At 40.9% G+C, this 18369-nt stretch overlaps 1 protein-coding gene across 3 annotated transcripts in view; it reads left to right on the top strand.

Annotated features, from left to right (window-relative positions):
• EPHB1 (EPH receptor B1) overlaps positions 1–18369 on the top strand; it is a 327629-nt gene that overhangs the window by 294446 nt on the left and 14814 nt on the right. For 2 of the 3 annotated variants that reach the window (XM_040427670.1, XM_040427673.1), the window contains exons 9-10: positions 2141–2223; positions 10963–11085. In XM_040427670.1, coding sequence (XP_040283604.1) covers positions 2141–2223; positions 10963–11085 — 206 coding nt within the window. The remainder of the gene's footprint in view (positions 1–2140; positions 2224–10962; positions 11086–18369) is intronic. The other variant, XM_040427671.1, reaches the window with a different exon arrangement.

The raw sequence follows: 18369 nt of genomic DNA, 5'->3' as shown, positions 1-18369 counted from the left end.
CAACAGTTGTTTTTCTCGGCCTCCGATACGTTTTTTTTTTTGCGGATAGGATGGGGACCCATTCATTTCAATGGGTCAGCAAAAAAATGCTGATAGTTCATCCGTTTGTGTTCCGCGTCCGTGTTTCCCTTCAGCCAAAAAAATAGTGCATGTCCTACTTTTTTTACATTTGCGGACAAGGATAGGCATTTATTACAAGGGATCTGTGGAAAAAAACGGATCCTCCAAAAAAAACGGATGCCGCATCCATTATTTTGGGTGGACGCACAATTTGCGGACGCAAAAAACAACTGTCGTGTGCATGAGGCCTAAGGATACAAAGAAGCATATTTCAGAATTAGAGGATTGGATTTTCACATGAAAGTTATGGTTATATTTCATGGCACCTGTCCTATATGGAGGTATGGTTACTTTGGAGCTGACGGATTCACTTTCATTAAATATCCCCAGGTTTAATTAGTGAGTTCAAATGATCATATTTTAATCAATTGTTCTGATTGATAGAATCATGGGTTGGCCAAAGATCTTATTCGTAGGGGTCTTCAACAATTGCTAGAGAAAAGGAGACCACAGTGAAATTTCTACATGGATTTTAGTTGCATAGTTTAGCATATGTTGTTCCAGTATATCATGGGCAAATCTGATTTTTAACTGTATTTAAGTGTGTAGTCCATTCGAGAGGATCCAGTTAAGATGTGCAACGGGCGGCCTCCCCCCAGGGCCCTCTATATCGCGACCCAGGTTTGGTAGGAATGCCGAGTGGTGTAGTGCGGCCATAATGTCTCTTTAGGTGTGTCACGGTGCTCCTACCTGGATACGGCTGGACCCCAGGCTTTGGCTCCGAAGCAATAAATAGGGGGAATAATTGAGGGATTTGAAGAAATAACTTGAGTCCAGAGGTTGAGATGAAGTTCAATGGCAGCTTTACTTGAATAAACGTTTCTCCAAACAGTTTTAGGCTTTGTCTTGGTTCCAGCAGGCTTTAGCATTAAACTGGCAGGCAAACTTAACTCTGCTATATCTTTCTCTCACTCTGCTGTACTGACAAGCTTACTTGGTGTCTTGGTTTCCTCTTTATGCTGCAGTTCACTCTTGTAGTCAGAATTATGTTTAGCCAAAAAGTAGGTTAGAATCCTGGCAGCTCCAACATGGAGTCTCAACCAGAACAAACAAAAACTTTCCCACCTCCTTCTGGTAGCAAGCAGGACTGGCCCACTTTTGCCCAAAGAGGGGGATAATGGAATGCTAAGTTCTATTCTCTCTAAGGATGGCTCTGCCATATTTGCTGCCACCTGCTGGTGAACCAGGCACATTACATGTAATAAAACAGTTGCAAAAAAAGATTAGGAATGCACATTATGGAGAGGACCTGGAACAAAATACATAAAATGACATACAGGTTAGACCAATAAAGACAGTAGCAAGGTGCAGGAGTGGTAACACCACTCTGGGGTGTTACAGCCGTCCCAAAACTGCTATCAATATTTTGAAACCACTGTGGGAGGTGAAAATGGTGAAAATGGTGCAAGTACACTAGTAACATACCCTCCAGAATCACCAGGGAGGTACAAAGAGAAATCAGCAAGTAGGGTCAAAACAGGAGAGAGAGACATGGTTAATGTAGTAAATGAGTGGTTAATCTAGAGACAAGCCACGATCAGTTTGCAAGGGAGTGAATATAAGCAGGAACAGCATCTACAGGGTAAATACAGAGACAGGCTAAGGTCAGTTACTAGGAGAGTCAATATAAACAGGATATCGCATAGTATAGAGCCCTGATACAAACAAATAACCAGCAGGACAATCAGGAATCAGCAGTCTCAAATCCCTCACTTAGCTCTGGGAATGGACTCGGAGTCCGAAGACTGATTGGCTCTACTTTCACTTACACTGACAGGCAAACCAGCACAGCAATGCACAGTGGTTTGGCTGAGTGAATTCCTGACAGTAACATTCTGAGGGTAGAATACATACTGCCTGTACTGATCTCCACAGGGCCAATGTAGACATCAACTGGCTATACTTCCTGGTGACCTCAATATATTCAGCTGTTTTCCAGAAAACACAGTACAGAAATGACCCGTCTGATCTTCCAGCTGACTATATTATTGCCGCTTGCATCATTATTTTTCAAGTGTAGTGTATTTTTGTATTTCAGGAAAAGAACGTACAGCAAAGAGGCAGTGTACAGTGATAAACTGCAGCACTACAGCACGGGCAGAGGTAAGACATTGCCACCAGGGAGAAGATATGTCAGCAGAGCTCAAGCTTACCGTTAAGCATTCATTCTAAGTACAGCAACACTCAACATTTTTAAAGTGCATTTGTCAACATAAGACATGAGGTCATCCATTTTGTTGGATGAGTCAATATATCTGTGAACAGAATGCCTTCGCAATAAGTGGCTCCATTTAAGAAGGACTTTGTCATAAATGGTTAGGCTGTATTAAATGGATGTACCCAGTGTGGATGATGGATATGCATATTCAGGGCATGATTTGCACTTTTGTACTAGTTATTTTAAAGCAGGATAATGCACTGCTAGACCACACAAAGGGCTCACCACAGATGATATATTTCAACCTGAGAACTGCCACTCTCCAAATCCTGAGACCCTCAGTGAGCATTGATTTTTCTGGGGAAAGACGTGGTCAACTGTACAGGAAGTACATTTACACTCCAGGAAGTAAGATGAATGGGTGTCCATGTAAAACATGGATATCCCAAGCGTGACAGAGTGAGAGATGAGTCAACTCTGGCTCATGAAGGTGGGTTTCGAGTGGGGAACCTTCTTTTATGATGTCATCTTGCTCTACAAGGACATATGGACAAGAATATTCGTGATAAGATAGCCAGTTTAATGCATTATAAACTAATATGTCGGATAAAATATCTGTATGTTGTATGACCTCCAAGTATTATAGAGGTTTTCTTCCAAAATACAATTGGGGGTTGTCCAGCCAGGAAATAATATTTAGAAAACAGATTAGAATGTTCTTAAATAAGTTAAGAAGTCATATTCACCTTACCGATCCACCGCTGCTCTCGCTCCGATGCCTCCCAAGTTCCCCACCAGTCTCTACTTTATGCTCCCTCTCTACACAGACATGTGAACACTGCAGTGATTGGCTGTAGAGGTCACATGTCCGTGTGGAGAGGAAGCAGGTGATAAAGAGGAAGCTTTAAGGTAAGGTTGACTTCTTTTATTAATATGTATTTATTTTATTACTTTAAAACATTCTAAGCGGTTTTCTAAACACTTTTTTTTTCTGGCTGGACAACCTCTTTAAGGTAGTTCAGAAGTTAGCCAAGGTTTGGTAATTAGGACCCAGATTTACCAAAGTGTTTGCATCTAGGATCTATCTAAAAAGTGGCACATATTGGCACAATTTTGGTGAGATTTTAAGCAGCTGGGGTTTCTACACTTTTTTGTCTGACTTGCTCAAAAAGGGAGCAGGGCTAGGTGGGAAGGGGTGGTCATTTGCAGGAAAGAGGTGTATTTGAAATGTACGTGTAGTGCCAAAATTGTGCCACAATTCTGATGAAAAATCCTGTCTCAAAGTAAATCAACCAAAGGTTGGCATAGAGTTAGACAAAAGTGTCTATCCCTGCACCACATGATCCAGCCTGAGCCTCGGTGATAAATCTGGTGTAGACAGCCTGTCTAAGGTTACGACGTCTATGTGATTAATACATCTGGGTCTACGTGTTTACTCACAGAGATATTACCTGACAAGTTTTGAAAAAGCGCAGCCATATTGGTTGAATTCGTTTCTTAGAGATTGTTATCCAACTATCATTTTGTCAGCAGGTTTGATCAATAACAAAGTGTTTTTTTCCCCCTTGTAGCTGAGAAGCTAATTCAAAATGGTTCCCCTTCCTGCTATCACATATGGCTACTGCAAAAAAAATATATAAATGCTAATATCTTTTTAATAGAAAAATTATAACAAAATGACCGCCTTTTGGCTTCCTGCCTGCTAACTTTTGATTTAATATTTTATTGGAATGTTTACATTTTGGAATATCTACCGAATCTTTTCAGAGGAGATAAAAAAAATGGCTTTTATAGCTTTTCATTTTTGCGGTTTTAAACTACCAGAGAAAACTGGAGCATAGGTCTAATATTTTCCTTTGATAATAAACCAGGACTGGAAATGGCAGATATCCACAATGGCCTTATTCTTCTGTTTTCCTTCTAGTACTGTCCTCTCAGTTACCTGGATCTGCCATCCCCTCTCTGTTTTCTCCTTTCTCATCACTTCTTATCAGGCCTGTGTCCCATTGCACATCACTCAGTGGCTGCAGCTGCTCGCTCTCACCTTTGCTGTGGCCTCCAATCTCAGGTTCTTGTCACATGTGATGAATCTTGATTTCTTGGTAGAGTTTTCCCTTCATTTATCTGCTAATAGGTTTCTTATGACACAGTAAATAATAGCCATGCTTGGAGTCTGCATAACACTGTCTGTCCCCAATCTGTCAGTCTCAGCACATAGTGTCCCACATTCTCATATTAAACCAGCTGGGGAACGCAGAGATAGATGTCCTGAGCAAAGAAGAGATGAAGCAGTGTTGACTAGAGATGAGCGAATCTATTCCGCATCTCAGATTTTTTTTAGGAACCCAAATCTTTTCCGGTTCGATTCGGACAAATCTTGTAAAATGGCGCCCAGCACATAAGCAATTAATAGTGTAATGCAGTTGCAGCCAAGCAACAACCGCAGTTTTTGGCTGCAAAGATAAAAGTAGATACAGTTACACCTGACACTGTATCAGACCGAAGGGACGGGTGAGGGAAAATCAAAAAATTTGTAAAAAATTAACAAAACGAGATGGGAGCTTTTCATAAAAAAAATCTGTGTTTTAGAGGAGTAGAGGGGGTTAAACAATATACCAATTTCCAGGGCAATTGGAGCAGCTTTGGTTTGGAACGGATAGATTCAGACCCGAGTCAAACTTTTTGAAACATTTGGTGAATCCAAAACGAACCGAATCTTGGACGATTTGCTCATCTCTAGTGTTGACCACAGAAGCTGACAATTAGGCCTCATGCACACGACTGTTGTTTTATTCTGTGTCCGTTGTGCCGTTTTTCGTGATTTTCTGCGGACCCCATTGACTTTCAATGGGTCCGTTGAAAACTCGGCTAATGCACCGTTTGTCATCCGCGTCCATGATCCGTGGTTCCAGTCCGTCAAAAAAATCTAACCTGTCCTATTATTTTCGCGGAAAATGGTTTGCGGACCCATTCAAGTCAATTGGACCGCTAAAAACACGGAAGCACACATGATTGTCGTCCGCGTCCGTTTTTTTCCTATCATTTGCATGGCAAACCTGTCTTAGATTTTTTTTTACTTTCCTTCATGTCTGGTGATCCTCCAAAAAAAAAGGAAGACACACGGAAACGGATCACGGAACAAAGGAACCCCATTTTTCGGAACGGAACACAACAACGGTCGTGTGCATGAGGCCTTAAGCTGGAAAGAAAGTCCAATTAAAGTCTATCTTAATCTATCAATCTATCTATCTATTTATTTATCTATCTATTATCTATCTACCTCTATCAATCTATCTATTATCTATCTATTTATCTATCTCTCTATCTATCCATCCATCCCATATCTTTTATCTATCTATCTATTATCTATCTACCTTTATCTATCTATCTATTCATCTATCTATTTATCTATCTCTCTATCTATCCATCCATCCCCTATCTTTTATCTATCTATCTATTATCTATCTCTCTATCTATCTATCTATCTATCTATCTATCTATCTATCTATCTATCTATCTATCTATCTATCTATCTATCTATCCATCCATCCCATATCTTTTATCTATCTATCTATTATCTATCTATCTATCTATCTATCTCTCTATCTATCTATCTATCTATCTATCTATCTATCTATCTATCTCTCTATCTATCTATCTATCTATCTATCTATCTATCTATCTATCTATCTATCTATCTATCCATCCATCCCATATCTTTTATCTATCTATCTTTTTATCTATCTCTCTATCTATCTATCTATCCATCCATCCCATATTTTTTATCTATCTATCTATCTATCTATCTATCTATCTATCTATCTATCTATCTATCTATCTATCTATCTATCCATCCATCCCATATCTTTTATCTATCTATCTATCTATCTATCTATCTATCTATCTATCTATCTATCTATCTATCTCTCTATCACATTATCTGTCACATATCTATCTATCTATCTATCTATCTATCTATCTATCTATCTATCTGCCTGTCTGTCTATATATCATCCAAAAATAGCAAAAAAAAAACAGCACTCTCCAGGAGTCATACAGTTCACTTGAGTGTTGCGCTCTATATATATATATATATATTTGGTATTGTTATCCCTGTATTTACTTGAAAAAGGCTGTATTGTTGAGCTGAAATGTTGCAATTAGTTTTGGGGAATAAAAGACCTCTTAGTTTTTAACTCCCAGAGGGGGCTGCCTTTTTTGCTATTTTTACCTATTGAGATTTTGAGTCCCCTTGGGCATGTACCTCATTTTTCAATTTTATCTTGTGCTGCTATTTTGTGTTTTTTTTCTATCTTCTCTATCAATTATCAAAGAAGTAACTCGTTGTAACATTTTAAGAATAATAGGGATTGGCTAATCACACTTGACCCGGAACAATTCTGCGGTTATGTCTTAAACAACTTTCAGCCATGCTCAGCTTGTGTTTTCTCTTTATCTATACTGAATTACATGCATAAAAATGGTTTCTTTCGGGGCCGAACAAGAAATGTCATTTGCCAGCTTGTGCTCGTGTGTCCTTTAGGCAAATAGATGCCTCTCCAATTAAACAATCTGTTTACGGCGGTCTGCGAGCTGCAGAAAACCTCTAGAAACCATGTCTGTCCTTTCCCCAGAAAGCTTCTTGGCTGCAGTCAGGGTGAAAATTAATTAACCCACTAAGATCAGAAAGATTAACCTCCTTTTGCAATGTGTTGCTGTCATCTGAGGCTGTGAAAGAACAAATGATCAAGTTGATACTGAAATGCCAATGACTTCCTGGAAGCCGAATAGAAAGAATTGTAAATAGAATTTTTTTTATACAAAGTCCATATTATTGATGGCGGTGCCCAGAGAACCTGGGACGGGGGAAACAAAACTTCCTTTACCCCAGGACACAGTGATAAAGTGTGAGCATAATGGAATGATGATTTCATTATAGAATGAAAATAAAGCCAAGTCAAGGGGGGAGGAGGGATGAAGGATTAAGAGAAAGGAAGTAAGATTCCTGTAAAGAACGAGGGCAGAGAGCAAGATGGGGGGGGGGGTTGGTGAGTGTTGAGAGGCGAGTAAGGCGAGCGGTGATGGCTCTCTAGAGATACTGACACACAAGGTAAGATAAACCTGTCGAGAAGGGAGGGGGAGGAAGGGATGAGATACGGTATCAAGTCTTCATTTCCTCACATGCTGGACAAGAACTGTGGAAGATTTAATCCTGATCTGTGAAGGATTGTCATATCCAAGGGAATGCATTTCTCCTATATATATGACAGATTCGAGCCAGCTCGAAATGACTGGCCCACAGTCTGTACCTCACTTGTGGTTTACTTTATCCTGCTCCAGTCAGTGGATTTGAAGAGTGACAATATGAGGAACAGAAATGAGGTGCCCTGTGCGAGAGGTCTTCTCCCCGACATACACACACCTCTGCAACCATTATAGAGAATTAAATACACTAAATTAATAGCATCAAATTTAAAATGTAGCAACTTTATGGAAAAAAGAATGCACAGCTAATACTTAAAGGGGTATTCCCATCTGGGACATTTATGATACTTCTACTTCAATAGGTTATACATAAATGTCTGAAAGTTGCTGGTCCAGGTCCCACCTCTGGGGGGACCCTCTCCTATCTCAAGAACAGGGCCCCAAAATGATTGAAGAGACGTATGACGTCATCACGTAAGATTTTGTGTATGATCTTCAATCAAGATGGCCGTGGTGGCCTCTTCATGCTCAAATGGATAAGGTGAGTATTATTTTTTTTTTTTTTATGGATTAACCCCTGAAAGCCCTCACTATTATTCTCAGATGCCACGATCATTGATGAACATGGCGTCTGAGAGGTTCAATGACGGGCGGCGGCGTAAACCCCGTTCCCCATCATTGCACCCTCTACTTATAAAGAAATGCGCTTTGTGACAAAGTAATTGATCACAAAGCAAATTTCTTTGTGATATTCGGCAAAGCAGCCGAATCAAATTTTTCAAAAATTTGCTTAACGCTAGTCATGACACTTAAAATTGAGGTAAAAAAGTTCACCTTTGGTCTCATCAAACAAGAGAATCTATTTACTCACAGTCTGAGATTCCTTTAGGTGCTTTTTTGCAAACTCCAGGTTGGCTTTCATGTGTTTTTTGTTTTTTTCTTACTAAGGAGACATTTCATTCTGGCACTCTTCCATAGTTAGATAGGTAATATGGTAGAAAAAAAGACATCCATCCATCAAAAGAAAACATAGATCGAACATATACCTGTCACTCAGCACAATTAAGAGTATACAAAGCCATAATCTACTAACTGTACACGATGCCATTTGTATACATTTTTATCAAAATGCATGAGCTCACTCACCACAAGGTTGCCTCTTTCGAGTAAGACCCCACTCTGAGAGAAATGGGAGGCCCCAGAGCTAAATTTCAAGTGTCATTGTAAAGAGTGTGAATACTTATGTCAACATGCAAAATTTTATTTTTTCCTTTTGAATAAAATTCTTGCACCTTAATTTTATATATATATATATATATATTAAGGATGAGTGAATCGATTCACCCTGAATTTTCCAAATGTTCAAATTATAACAAACCCAATTTTCTGACAGAAAACCTAGTAACCTAGTATGCTACTCTGGCTTTCTGGGCAATATATATGTGTTGTCTAGGGGGTGCTCTCTCTCATTATGGAGAATGCCTAGTAGGTGTAGTACGTGTGCGCATCTCTCTCCCTCATTTGTTCATCTCTTTTTATCCCTAATAAATATAAAGATAGATAGATAGATATCTCAATGATCAGGAGATGTTCAGATGGTGAAATCGCTCAGTTTGGAATTGACTAAATGAAGGAAGCAGCTTGCCTGTCCGTCCTCCGTACCTTGCCTCTATTTTTGGTACACAACTAAGGCTACTTTCACACTCATTTGCAGCGTTTTGCTCTTTGCTTGAGGAAACTGAGCCAAACGGATCCGTCCTGGCACACAATGTAAGTCAATGGGGACGGAACTGTTTTCTCTGACACAATCTGGCACAATAGAAAACTGATCCGTCTCCCATTGACTTTCAATGGAGTTCATGACGCATCCATCTCGGCTATGTAACAGATAATACAAACTGATCCATTCATGATGGATGGATGCGGTTGTATTATTGTAACGGATTCGTTTTTGCAGATCCATGACGGATCCGCCCCAAAACGCGAATGTGAAAGTAGCCTAAGCTCTAACATCAATCAATAAGCTCAATAAGCTCTATCATTATAATAATAACTTACTATATTAATAGTAGCTTGTTATTATTGATGATAGAGCTTACTAAATAGCCCAATAAATTACCATGTTGTCAATGCAAAAACATAGTCCATATAGTCCATTAGAATGAAACTATGAATGTACAATCTGGCAAATGTTCCACCATCAAGAGAATCATTCTTAACATGTGTGAGGAATGTAGAATTATTGTTTAATGTCAGCCATGATCTCATTCCAGCCATCTGCTGTCAGATAGCAGAGGTAGTGAACTCCACAGGGGTTCTGGCTTCAAGGAGGCCACATGCTTACAAATTCACACCTCAACCAGTCAGCGCGGAGGCCAGCCAATCATACAAGAAAACCTCTCTGTAGGGGGTCTCAGCCCTTGCCCAAATCTATCATACCCCTCAGACATCACGGAACTGGTGATTCATAAGGAATTGTGAATCGCCTGTCCATCACAGGCATAAACCAGATATATATTTGTGACCCTGTGGCCAAAACAAACATGGCCCTGGTCGTTGGTTCGTAATAGGAGGCTAGGGAGGGGAGGTATACAGATATCCCCACAGAAACCTAATAAAGGTACCATGTTTGGACTTTACCTGTAGCTGGAACTCAGGCGGATCTGTTGGTCCCAGAACCATCTCCCTGTGACCTTCTGGTCTGAAGCTATGAGCCCTAATGGGTTTTGTGAGTCCTTTGCTGCCAGCACCTGAAAAGAAGGAGTGGACCCCATCCAGAGGCAGGGAGGGAAGGGGCTGGCTACTGGTCAAAAGGCCTATGCAAGCCAGCTGGTGTTTCTTTTTTTTTAAGGGGGGGTCACGCTGCATCATGTGTTTGGAAGGGACCAGGAAATGGCTGACATCACTGCCTCCCAGGTGACGACAGCCAAGAATTACAGTAACTTCAAATTCCCACGTCCGTGTTTCGGCATAGTTATACGCTACTACAGGTTGGTTTCTAATCCTATATAATCCCGTTAACGGACCGGGCTTCTATTAAATGAGAAGCTGCTGGCAGTCTTCCTGGACTGAGGAAGCGCTGTTTCACTGGGGCAGTGAAAAGGCTCTCTCAGCTTGTTGCCTCTCTGTGCCTGTGTGGACAGGAGGAATCTGTGAAAACTGTACCAAGCTGACCTTACCTGCTCCTCAGGGACAGCGTAATGTCACGCCTTGGTAACCAGTGACCATACCGTATCTCACTGGCCCTACGTATTTCATGTCAGTCAGGGTAGGGTATTTGTCGCAACATGTTTGTTTGTTTATTGTCAAACCCCAGACAGAAGATGATGGTCAATGATCTGTAATGACGATAATAGCCATGGGGCACCTTCAAAACCTCATTATGTTGGAGACAATAAATTTATCAGCATGTAAATAACTTGTTGTTTGAAACTGTATCTAACCGTCCATTTTAACTTCTGTGGTTCTCTTGCCTGCAGGTTCCCCAGGGATGAAAATTTACATTGACCCTTTTACATATGAAGATCCCAATGAGGCTGTCAGAGAGTTTGCTAAAGAAATTGACGTCTCTTTTGTAAAGATTGAGGAAGTCATTGGGGCAGGTTGGACATATTTCACTTTTTAAAATTTTATTATTCTACACATGATAAGCAAAACTAATGTACAAATATGAGCTTTAAAGAGATACTTCAATAAAATTATCACATTCTAACAACCGAGGCTTTTAAAAAAAAATGTCATTTCATGTTTACTAATTCTTGTCCAGAGAATGTCAGAGAATCTCACTTAACACTCTCCATCAGACCATCAATTAGACCAGGGAGGAGGAGTAAGGGGTGGTGGTGACTCAATTAGAGCATGACACCTAGGCAATACCAGTAGTGTGGCTGGTGAGGGCCTCTCACATGATACTTATCAATGTAATTCTCCTCTGTATGCGTGTTTTCTATCAAGAGAAGAATAGAGCTGTTATTCCAGTCCTCCATCTGCAAGTCTAAAGAGAAGCATGCTCTGTGCACTGGGCTTACTTTGCTCTCCCATTGAAACCTTTATCTCTCCAAGACAGAATGGCAATGTTTGCATTTTATTTTTAATGGCAAAGAACTAAAGGGAAAAAAGCCAAAAATGGAAAAAAAAGTTGTATGAATATATATATATATATATATATATATATAGTCCAGAAAATGAACGGCACTCCTTTGAATGGTGAAAAAATAACTCTTTTATTCACCCGTGCGGTGCAACGTTTCGGCTCAGCACTAGAGCCTTTTTCTTTGCTTGAAAAAGGCTCTAGTGCTGAGCCGAAACGTTGCACTGCACGGGTGAATAAAGGAGTTATATTTTCACCATTCAAAGGAGTGCCGTTCATTTTCTGGACTATTATTGGGGGTAAGAAGTCTTTTTCCTTGAGAACGTGCACCCACATTTTTCCCATCTAGCTGGTGCCGCCATTTTTCTCCAGTGTGTATATATATATATATATATACATACAGCCAGGTCCATAAATATTGGGACATCGACACAATTCTAACATTTTTGGCTCTATACACCACCACAATGGATTTGAAATGAAACAAACAAGATGTGCTTTAACTGCAGACTGTCAGCTTTAATTTGAGGGTATTTACATCCAAATCAGGTGAACGGTGTAGAAATTACAAAAGTTTGCATATGTGCCTCACACTTCTTAACCTCTTAAGGACATAGGGCGTACAGGTACGCCCTTGTGCCCTGGTACTTAAGGACACAGGGCGTACATGTACGCCCTGTGTATTTTCGATCACTGCCGTGCGGCTGGCAGTGATCGGAACCCGGTGCCTGCTCAAATCATTGAGCAGGCACCTAGGCTAAATGCGCGGGGGGGTCCCGTGACCCCCCCGTGTCGGCGATCGCGGCAAACCGCAGGTCAATTCAGACCTGCGGTTTGCTGCGATTTCTGAAGTTTCTGGTCCCCGCAGTCCCTGACCGCAGGGATCAGAAACTTTATATGCCAAAAAAAAAGTTTTATTTACCCCCCCCTGCACCCCCGAATGATTTTTATGGTGGCGGGAGGTGCAGGGGGAGGGTTGCGGGCGGTGTGGGCGGTGCGGGAGGCGGGCGGTGCGGCAGGCGGGATCGCGATCCCCCGCCCGCCTCCCCTTGTATAATCGTTGGTGTCTAGTGGGGATACCAGGGTGCCAGCACATTGCTGGCACCCTGGTATAAACGGCTGACATCTGCGATGCGATGTCAGCCGTTTAACCCTTTCCATACAGCGGTCCGTACGGACCGCTGTATGGAAAAGGTTAACAGCGCAGGGAGCTCCCTCCCTCTCCCATCGGGGGGCTGCTGTGCCTTTGCAGCCCCCCGATGGGGAGGGAGAGAGCCCCCAGAGAGCCCCCCGAGAGATCCCCTCCTTACCCTTCCCCGTCTGCGAAGTTCTGAGCAGTACTGAGCAGACGGGGAAGGTTCCCATGGCAACAGGACGCCTCTCAGGCGTCCTGCTGTCCATGGTGCTGAACAGATCTGTGCTGAATGGCATAGATCTGTTCAGTGTAAGTAAAATACAGTACAGAACAATATATATTGTACTGTACTGTATTATTCAGACATCAGACCCACTGGATCTTCAAGAACCAAGTGGGTCTGGGTCAAAAAAAAGTGAATAAAAGTGAAAAAAAAGTAAAAATCAAAAAACACATTTATCACTGATAAAAAATGAAAAAAATAAAATTCCCTACACATGTTTGGTATCGCCGCGTCCGTAACGACCTGATCTATAAAACGGTCATGTTACTTTACCCGAACGGTGAACACCATAAAAATAAAAAATAAAAAACTATGATGAAATTGAAATTTTGCCCACCTTACTTCCCAAAAAAGGTAATAAAAGTGATCAAAAAAGTCGCATGTACGCCAAAATTGTAACAATCAAACCGTCATCTCATCCCGCAAAAATCATACCCTACCCAAGATAATCGCCCAAAAACTGAAAAAACTATGGCTCTTAGACTATGGAAACACTAAAACATGATTTTTTTTGTTTCAAAAATGAAATCATTGTGTAAAACTTACATAAATAAAAAAAAAGTATACATATTAGGTATCGCCGCGTCCGTATCGCCCGGCTCTATAAAAATATCACATGATCTAACCCCTCAGATGACCACCGTAAAAAAATAAAAATAAAAACGGTGTAAAAAAAGCCATTTTTTGTCATCTTACGTCACAAAAAGTGTAATAGCAAGCAATCAAAAAGTCATATGCACCCCAAAATAGATGCCAATCAAACCGTCATCTCATCCTGCAAAAAATGAGACCCTACTTAAGATAATCGCCCAAAAACTGAAAAAACTATGGCTCTTAGACTATGGAGACACTAAAACATTTTTTTGGTTTTAAAAATGAAATCATTGTGTAAAACTTACATAAATAAAAAAAATTGTATACATATTAGGTATCTCCGCGTCCGTGACAACCTGCTCTATAAAATTACCACATGATCTAACCTGTCAGATGAATGTTGTAAATAACAAAAAAAAAACGGTGCCAAAAAAGCTATTTCTTGTTACCTTGCCGCACAAAAAGTGTAATATAGAGCAACCAAAAATCATATGTACCCTAAACTAGTACCAACAAAACTGCCACCCTATCCCATAGTTTCTAAAATGGGGTCACTTTTTTGGAGTTTCTACTCTAGGGGTGCATCAGGGGGGCTTCAAATGGGACATGGTGTCAAAAAAACCAGTCCAGCAAAATATGCCTTCCAAAAACCATATGGTGTTCCTTTCCTTCTGCGCCCTGCCATGTGCCCGTACAGCTGTTTACGACCACATATGGGGTGTTTCTGTAAACTACAGAATTAGGGCCATAAATAATGAGTTTTGTTTGGCTGTTAACCCTTGCTTTGTAACTGGAAAAAAAATATTAAAATGGAAAATCTGCCAAAAAAGTGAAATTTTGAAATTGTATCTCTATTTTCCATTAAATCTTGTGCAACACCTAAAGGGTTAACAAAGTTTGTAAAATCAGTTTTGAATACCTTGAGGGGTGTAGTTTCTTAGATGGGGTCACTTTTATGGAGTTTATAATCTAGGGGTGCATCAGGGGGGCTTCAAATGGGACATGGTGCCAAAAAAACAGTCCAGCAAAATCAGCCCTCCAAAAACCAAACGGCGCACCTTTCACTCTACACCCCGCTGTGTGCCCGTACAGTAGTTTACGGCCACATATGGGGTGTTTCTGTAAACAGCAGAGTCAGGGCAATAAAGATACAGTCTTGTTTGGCTGTTAACCCTTGCTTTGTTAGTGGAAAAAATGGGTTAAAATGGAAAATTAGGCAAAAAAATGAAATTCTCAAATTTCATCGCCATTTGCCAATAACTCTTGTGCAACACCTAAAGGGTTAACGACGTATGTAAAATCAGTTTTGAATACCTTGAGGGGTGTAGTTTCTTAGATGGGGTCACTTTTAGGGAGTTTCTCCTCTAGGGGTGCATCAGGGGGCTTCAAATGGGACATGGTGTAAATAAACCAGTCCATAAAAATCAGCCTTCCAAAAACCAAACGGCGCACCTTTCACTCTACGCCCCGCTGTGTGGCCGTACAGTAGTTTACGGCCACATATTGGGTGTTTCTGTAAATGGCAGAGTCAGGGCAATAAAGATACAGTCTTGTTTGGCTGTTAACCCTTGGTTTGTTAGTGGAAAAAATGGGTTAAAATGAAAAATTAGACAAAAAAATGAAATTCTCAAATTTCCTCCCTATTTGCCAATAACTCTTGTGCAACACCTAAAGGGTTAACAACGTATGCAAAATCAGTTTTGAATACCTTGAGGGGTGTAGTTTCTTAGATGGGGTCATTTTTGGGTGGTTTCTATAATGTAAGCCTCGCAAAGTGACTTGAGACCTGAACTGGTCCCTAGAAATTGAGTTTTTGTAAATTTCGGAAAAATTTCAAGATTTGCTTCTAAACTTCTAAGCCTTATAACATCCCCAAAAAATAAAATATCATTCCCAAAACAATTCAAACATGAAGTAGACATATGGGGAATGTAAAGTCATCACAATTTTTGGGGGTATTACTATGTATTACAGAAGTAGAGAAACTGAAACTTTGAAATTTGCTAATTTTTTTCAAATTTTTGTTAAATTAGGTATTTTTTGGTGCAAAAAAAAATTTTTTTTTGACTCCATTTTACCAGTGTCATAAAGTACAATATGTGACGAAAAAACAATCTCAGAACGGCCTGGATAAGTCAAACCGTTTTAAAGTTATCAGCACTTAAAGGGACTCTGGTCAGATTTTCAAAAAATGGCCTGGTCCTAAGGTGTAAAAAGGCTGTGTCCTTAAGGGGTTAAGGAACCAAAAGTAATGGGACAGAATAATAATCATAAATCAAACTTTCACTTTTTAATACTTGGTTGCAAATCCTTTGCAGTCAATTACAACCTGAAGTGTGGAACACATAGACATCTCCAGACGCTAGGTTTTATCCCTGATGATGCTCTGCCAGGCCTCTACTGCAACTGTCTTCAGTTCCTGCTTGTTCTTGGGGCATTTTCCTTTCAGTTTTGTCTTCAGCAAGTGAAATGCATGCTCAATCAGATTCAGGTCAGGTGATTGACTTGGCCATTGCATAACATTCCACTTCTTTCCCTTAAAAAACTCTTTGGTTGCTTTTGCAGTATGCTTTGGGTCATTGTCCATCTGCACTGTGAAGCGCCGTCCAATGAGTTTTGAAGCATTTGGCTGAATATGAGCAGATAATATTGCTCGATACACTTCGGAATTCATCCTGCTGTTTTTGTCAGCAGTCACATCATCAATAAATACAAGAGAACCAGTTCCATTGGCAGCCATACATGCCCACGCCATGACACTATCACCACCATGCTTCACTGATGCGGTGGTATGCTTAGGATCATGAGCAGTTCCTTTCCTTCTCCATACTCTTCTCTTCCCATCACTCTGGTACAAGTTAATCTTGGTCTCATCTGTCCATAGGATGTTGTTCCAGAACTGTGGAGGCTTTTTTAGATGTCATTTGGCAAACTCTAATCTGGCCTTCCTGTTTTTGAGGCTCACCAATGGTTTACATCTTGTGGTGAACCCTCTGTATTCACTTGATTGTTGATTTTGACACACATACACTTACCTCCTGGAGAGTGTTCTTGATCTGGCAAACTGGTGTGAAGGGTGTTTTCTTCACCAGGGAAAGAATTCTTCGGTCATCCACCACAGTTGTTTTCCATGGTCTTCCGGGTCTTTTGGTGTTGCTGAGCTCACCGGTGCGTTCCTTCTTTTTAAGAATTTTCCAAACAGTTGTTTTGGCCACGCCTAATGTTTTCGCTATCTCTCTGATGGGTTTGTTTTGTTTTTTCAGCCTAATCATGGCTTGCTTCACTGATAGTGACAGCTCTTTGGATCTCATCTTGAGAGTTCACAGCAACAGATTCCAAATGCAAATAACACACTTGAAATTAACTTTGGACCTTTTATCTGCTCATTATAATTGGGATAATGAGTGAATAACACACAACTGGCCATGGAACAGCTGAGAAGCCAAGTGTCCCATTACTTTTGGTTCCTTAACAAGTGGGAGGCACATATGCAAACTGTTGTAATTCCTACACCGTTCACCTGATTTGGATGTAAATAGCCTCAAATTAAAGCTGACAGTCTGCAGTTAAATCACATCTTGTTCGTTTCATTCCAAATCCATTGTGGTGGCGTATAGAGCCAAAAATGTTAGAATTGTGTCTATGTTCCAATATTTATGGACCTGACTGTATATGAACATATATAGTTTTATTAAATTTAAGAAAAAAATTATCCTTTCAGATGAAAGTGTCCCTTTAAGTATATGCTATCAGCATTTGAAAGTCTGTGAAACCTCCTAACATATTTTTAGCCCTATAAGGCTACTTTCACACTAGCATTCAGGGCTCCGCTTGTGAGCTCCGTTTGAAGGCTCTCACAAGCGGCCCCGAACGCATCCGTACTGCCCTAATGCATTCTGAGTGGATGCGGATCCGCTCAGAATGCATCAGTCTGGCAGCGTTCAGCCTCCGCTCCGCTCAGCAAGCGGACACCCGAACGCTGCTTGCAGCGTTCGGGTGTCCGCCTGGCCGTGCGGAGGCAACCGGATCCGTCCAGACTTACAATGTAAGTCAATGGGGACGGATCCGTTTGAATTTAACACTATATGGCTCAATTTTCAAAAGGATCCGTCCCCCATTGAAGTTCAATGTAAAGTCTGGACGAATCCGTCTGAAGCTACTTTCACACTTAGAATTTTTTCTACAATATAATGCAGACGGATCCGTTCTGAACGGATCCAAAGTCTGCATTATATTAGCGGATCCGTCTGGGCAGACCCCAGACGGATCCGCTCTGAACGCTAGTGTGAAAGTAGCCTAAGACACACCTGCCCATAAGAGGCACCGAGGTTTTAAAAGAGGAAAATAAGAAGAAATATTTTTTTCATCAGACCTCAGATCAGATCCCCAATGTTAATCAATCCTCAGCTAAGACCCCAATGTTAATCAGACCTCAGCTCAGACCCCCAATTAGACCGCCAATGTTAATCAGACCTCAACTCAGACCCTAATGTAAATCATACCCCCAAACCGACCTCAGATCAGACCCCCAATGTTAATGAGACCTCAGCTCAGAACTCCACTCAGACCTCAGATTAGACCCCCAATGTTAATTAGAGCACAGCTCAGACCACCAAAAAGACCTCAGATCAAACCTCCAAACAGACCTCAGATCAGACCCCCAATGTTAATCAGACCTCAGATCAGAGCCTCAATGTTAATCAGACCTCAGATTAGACAAAAAAAAGAAATCAACTCCCTTCTCCTGTACAGGACACTGACGCTGTTCCTAGGATCAAACGCTC

The sequence above is a fragment of the Bufo bufo genome, chromosome 4 (genome assembly GCF_905171765.1).
Source record: "Bufo bufo chromosome 4, aBufBuf1.1, whole genome shotgun sequence".
NCBI lineage: Eukaryota > Metazoa > Chordata > Amphibia > Anura > Bufonidae > Bufo > Bufo bufo.
This window is presented reverse-complemented; position numbering and strand designations above follow the sequence as displayed.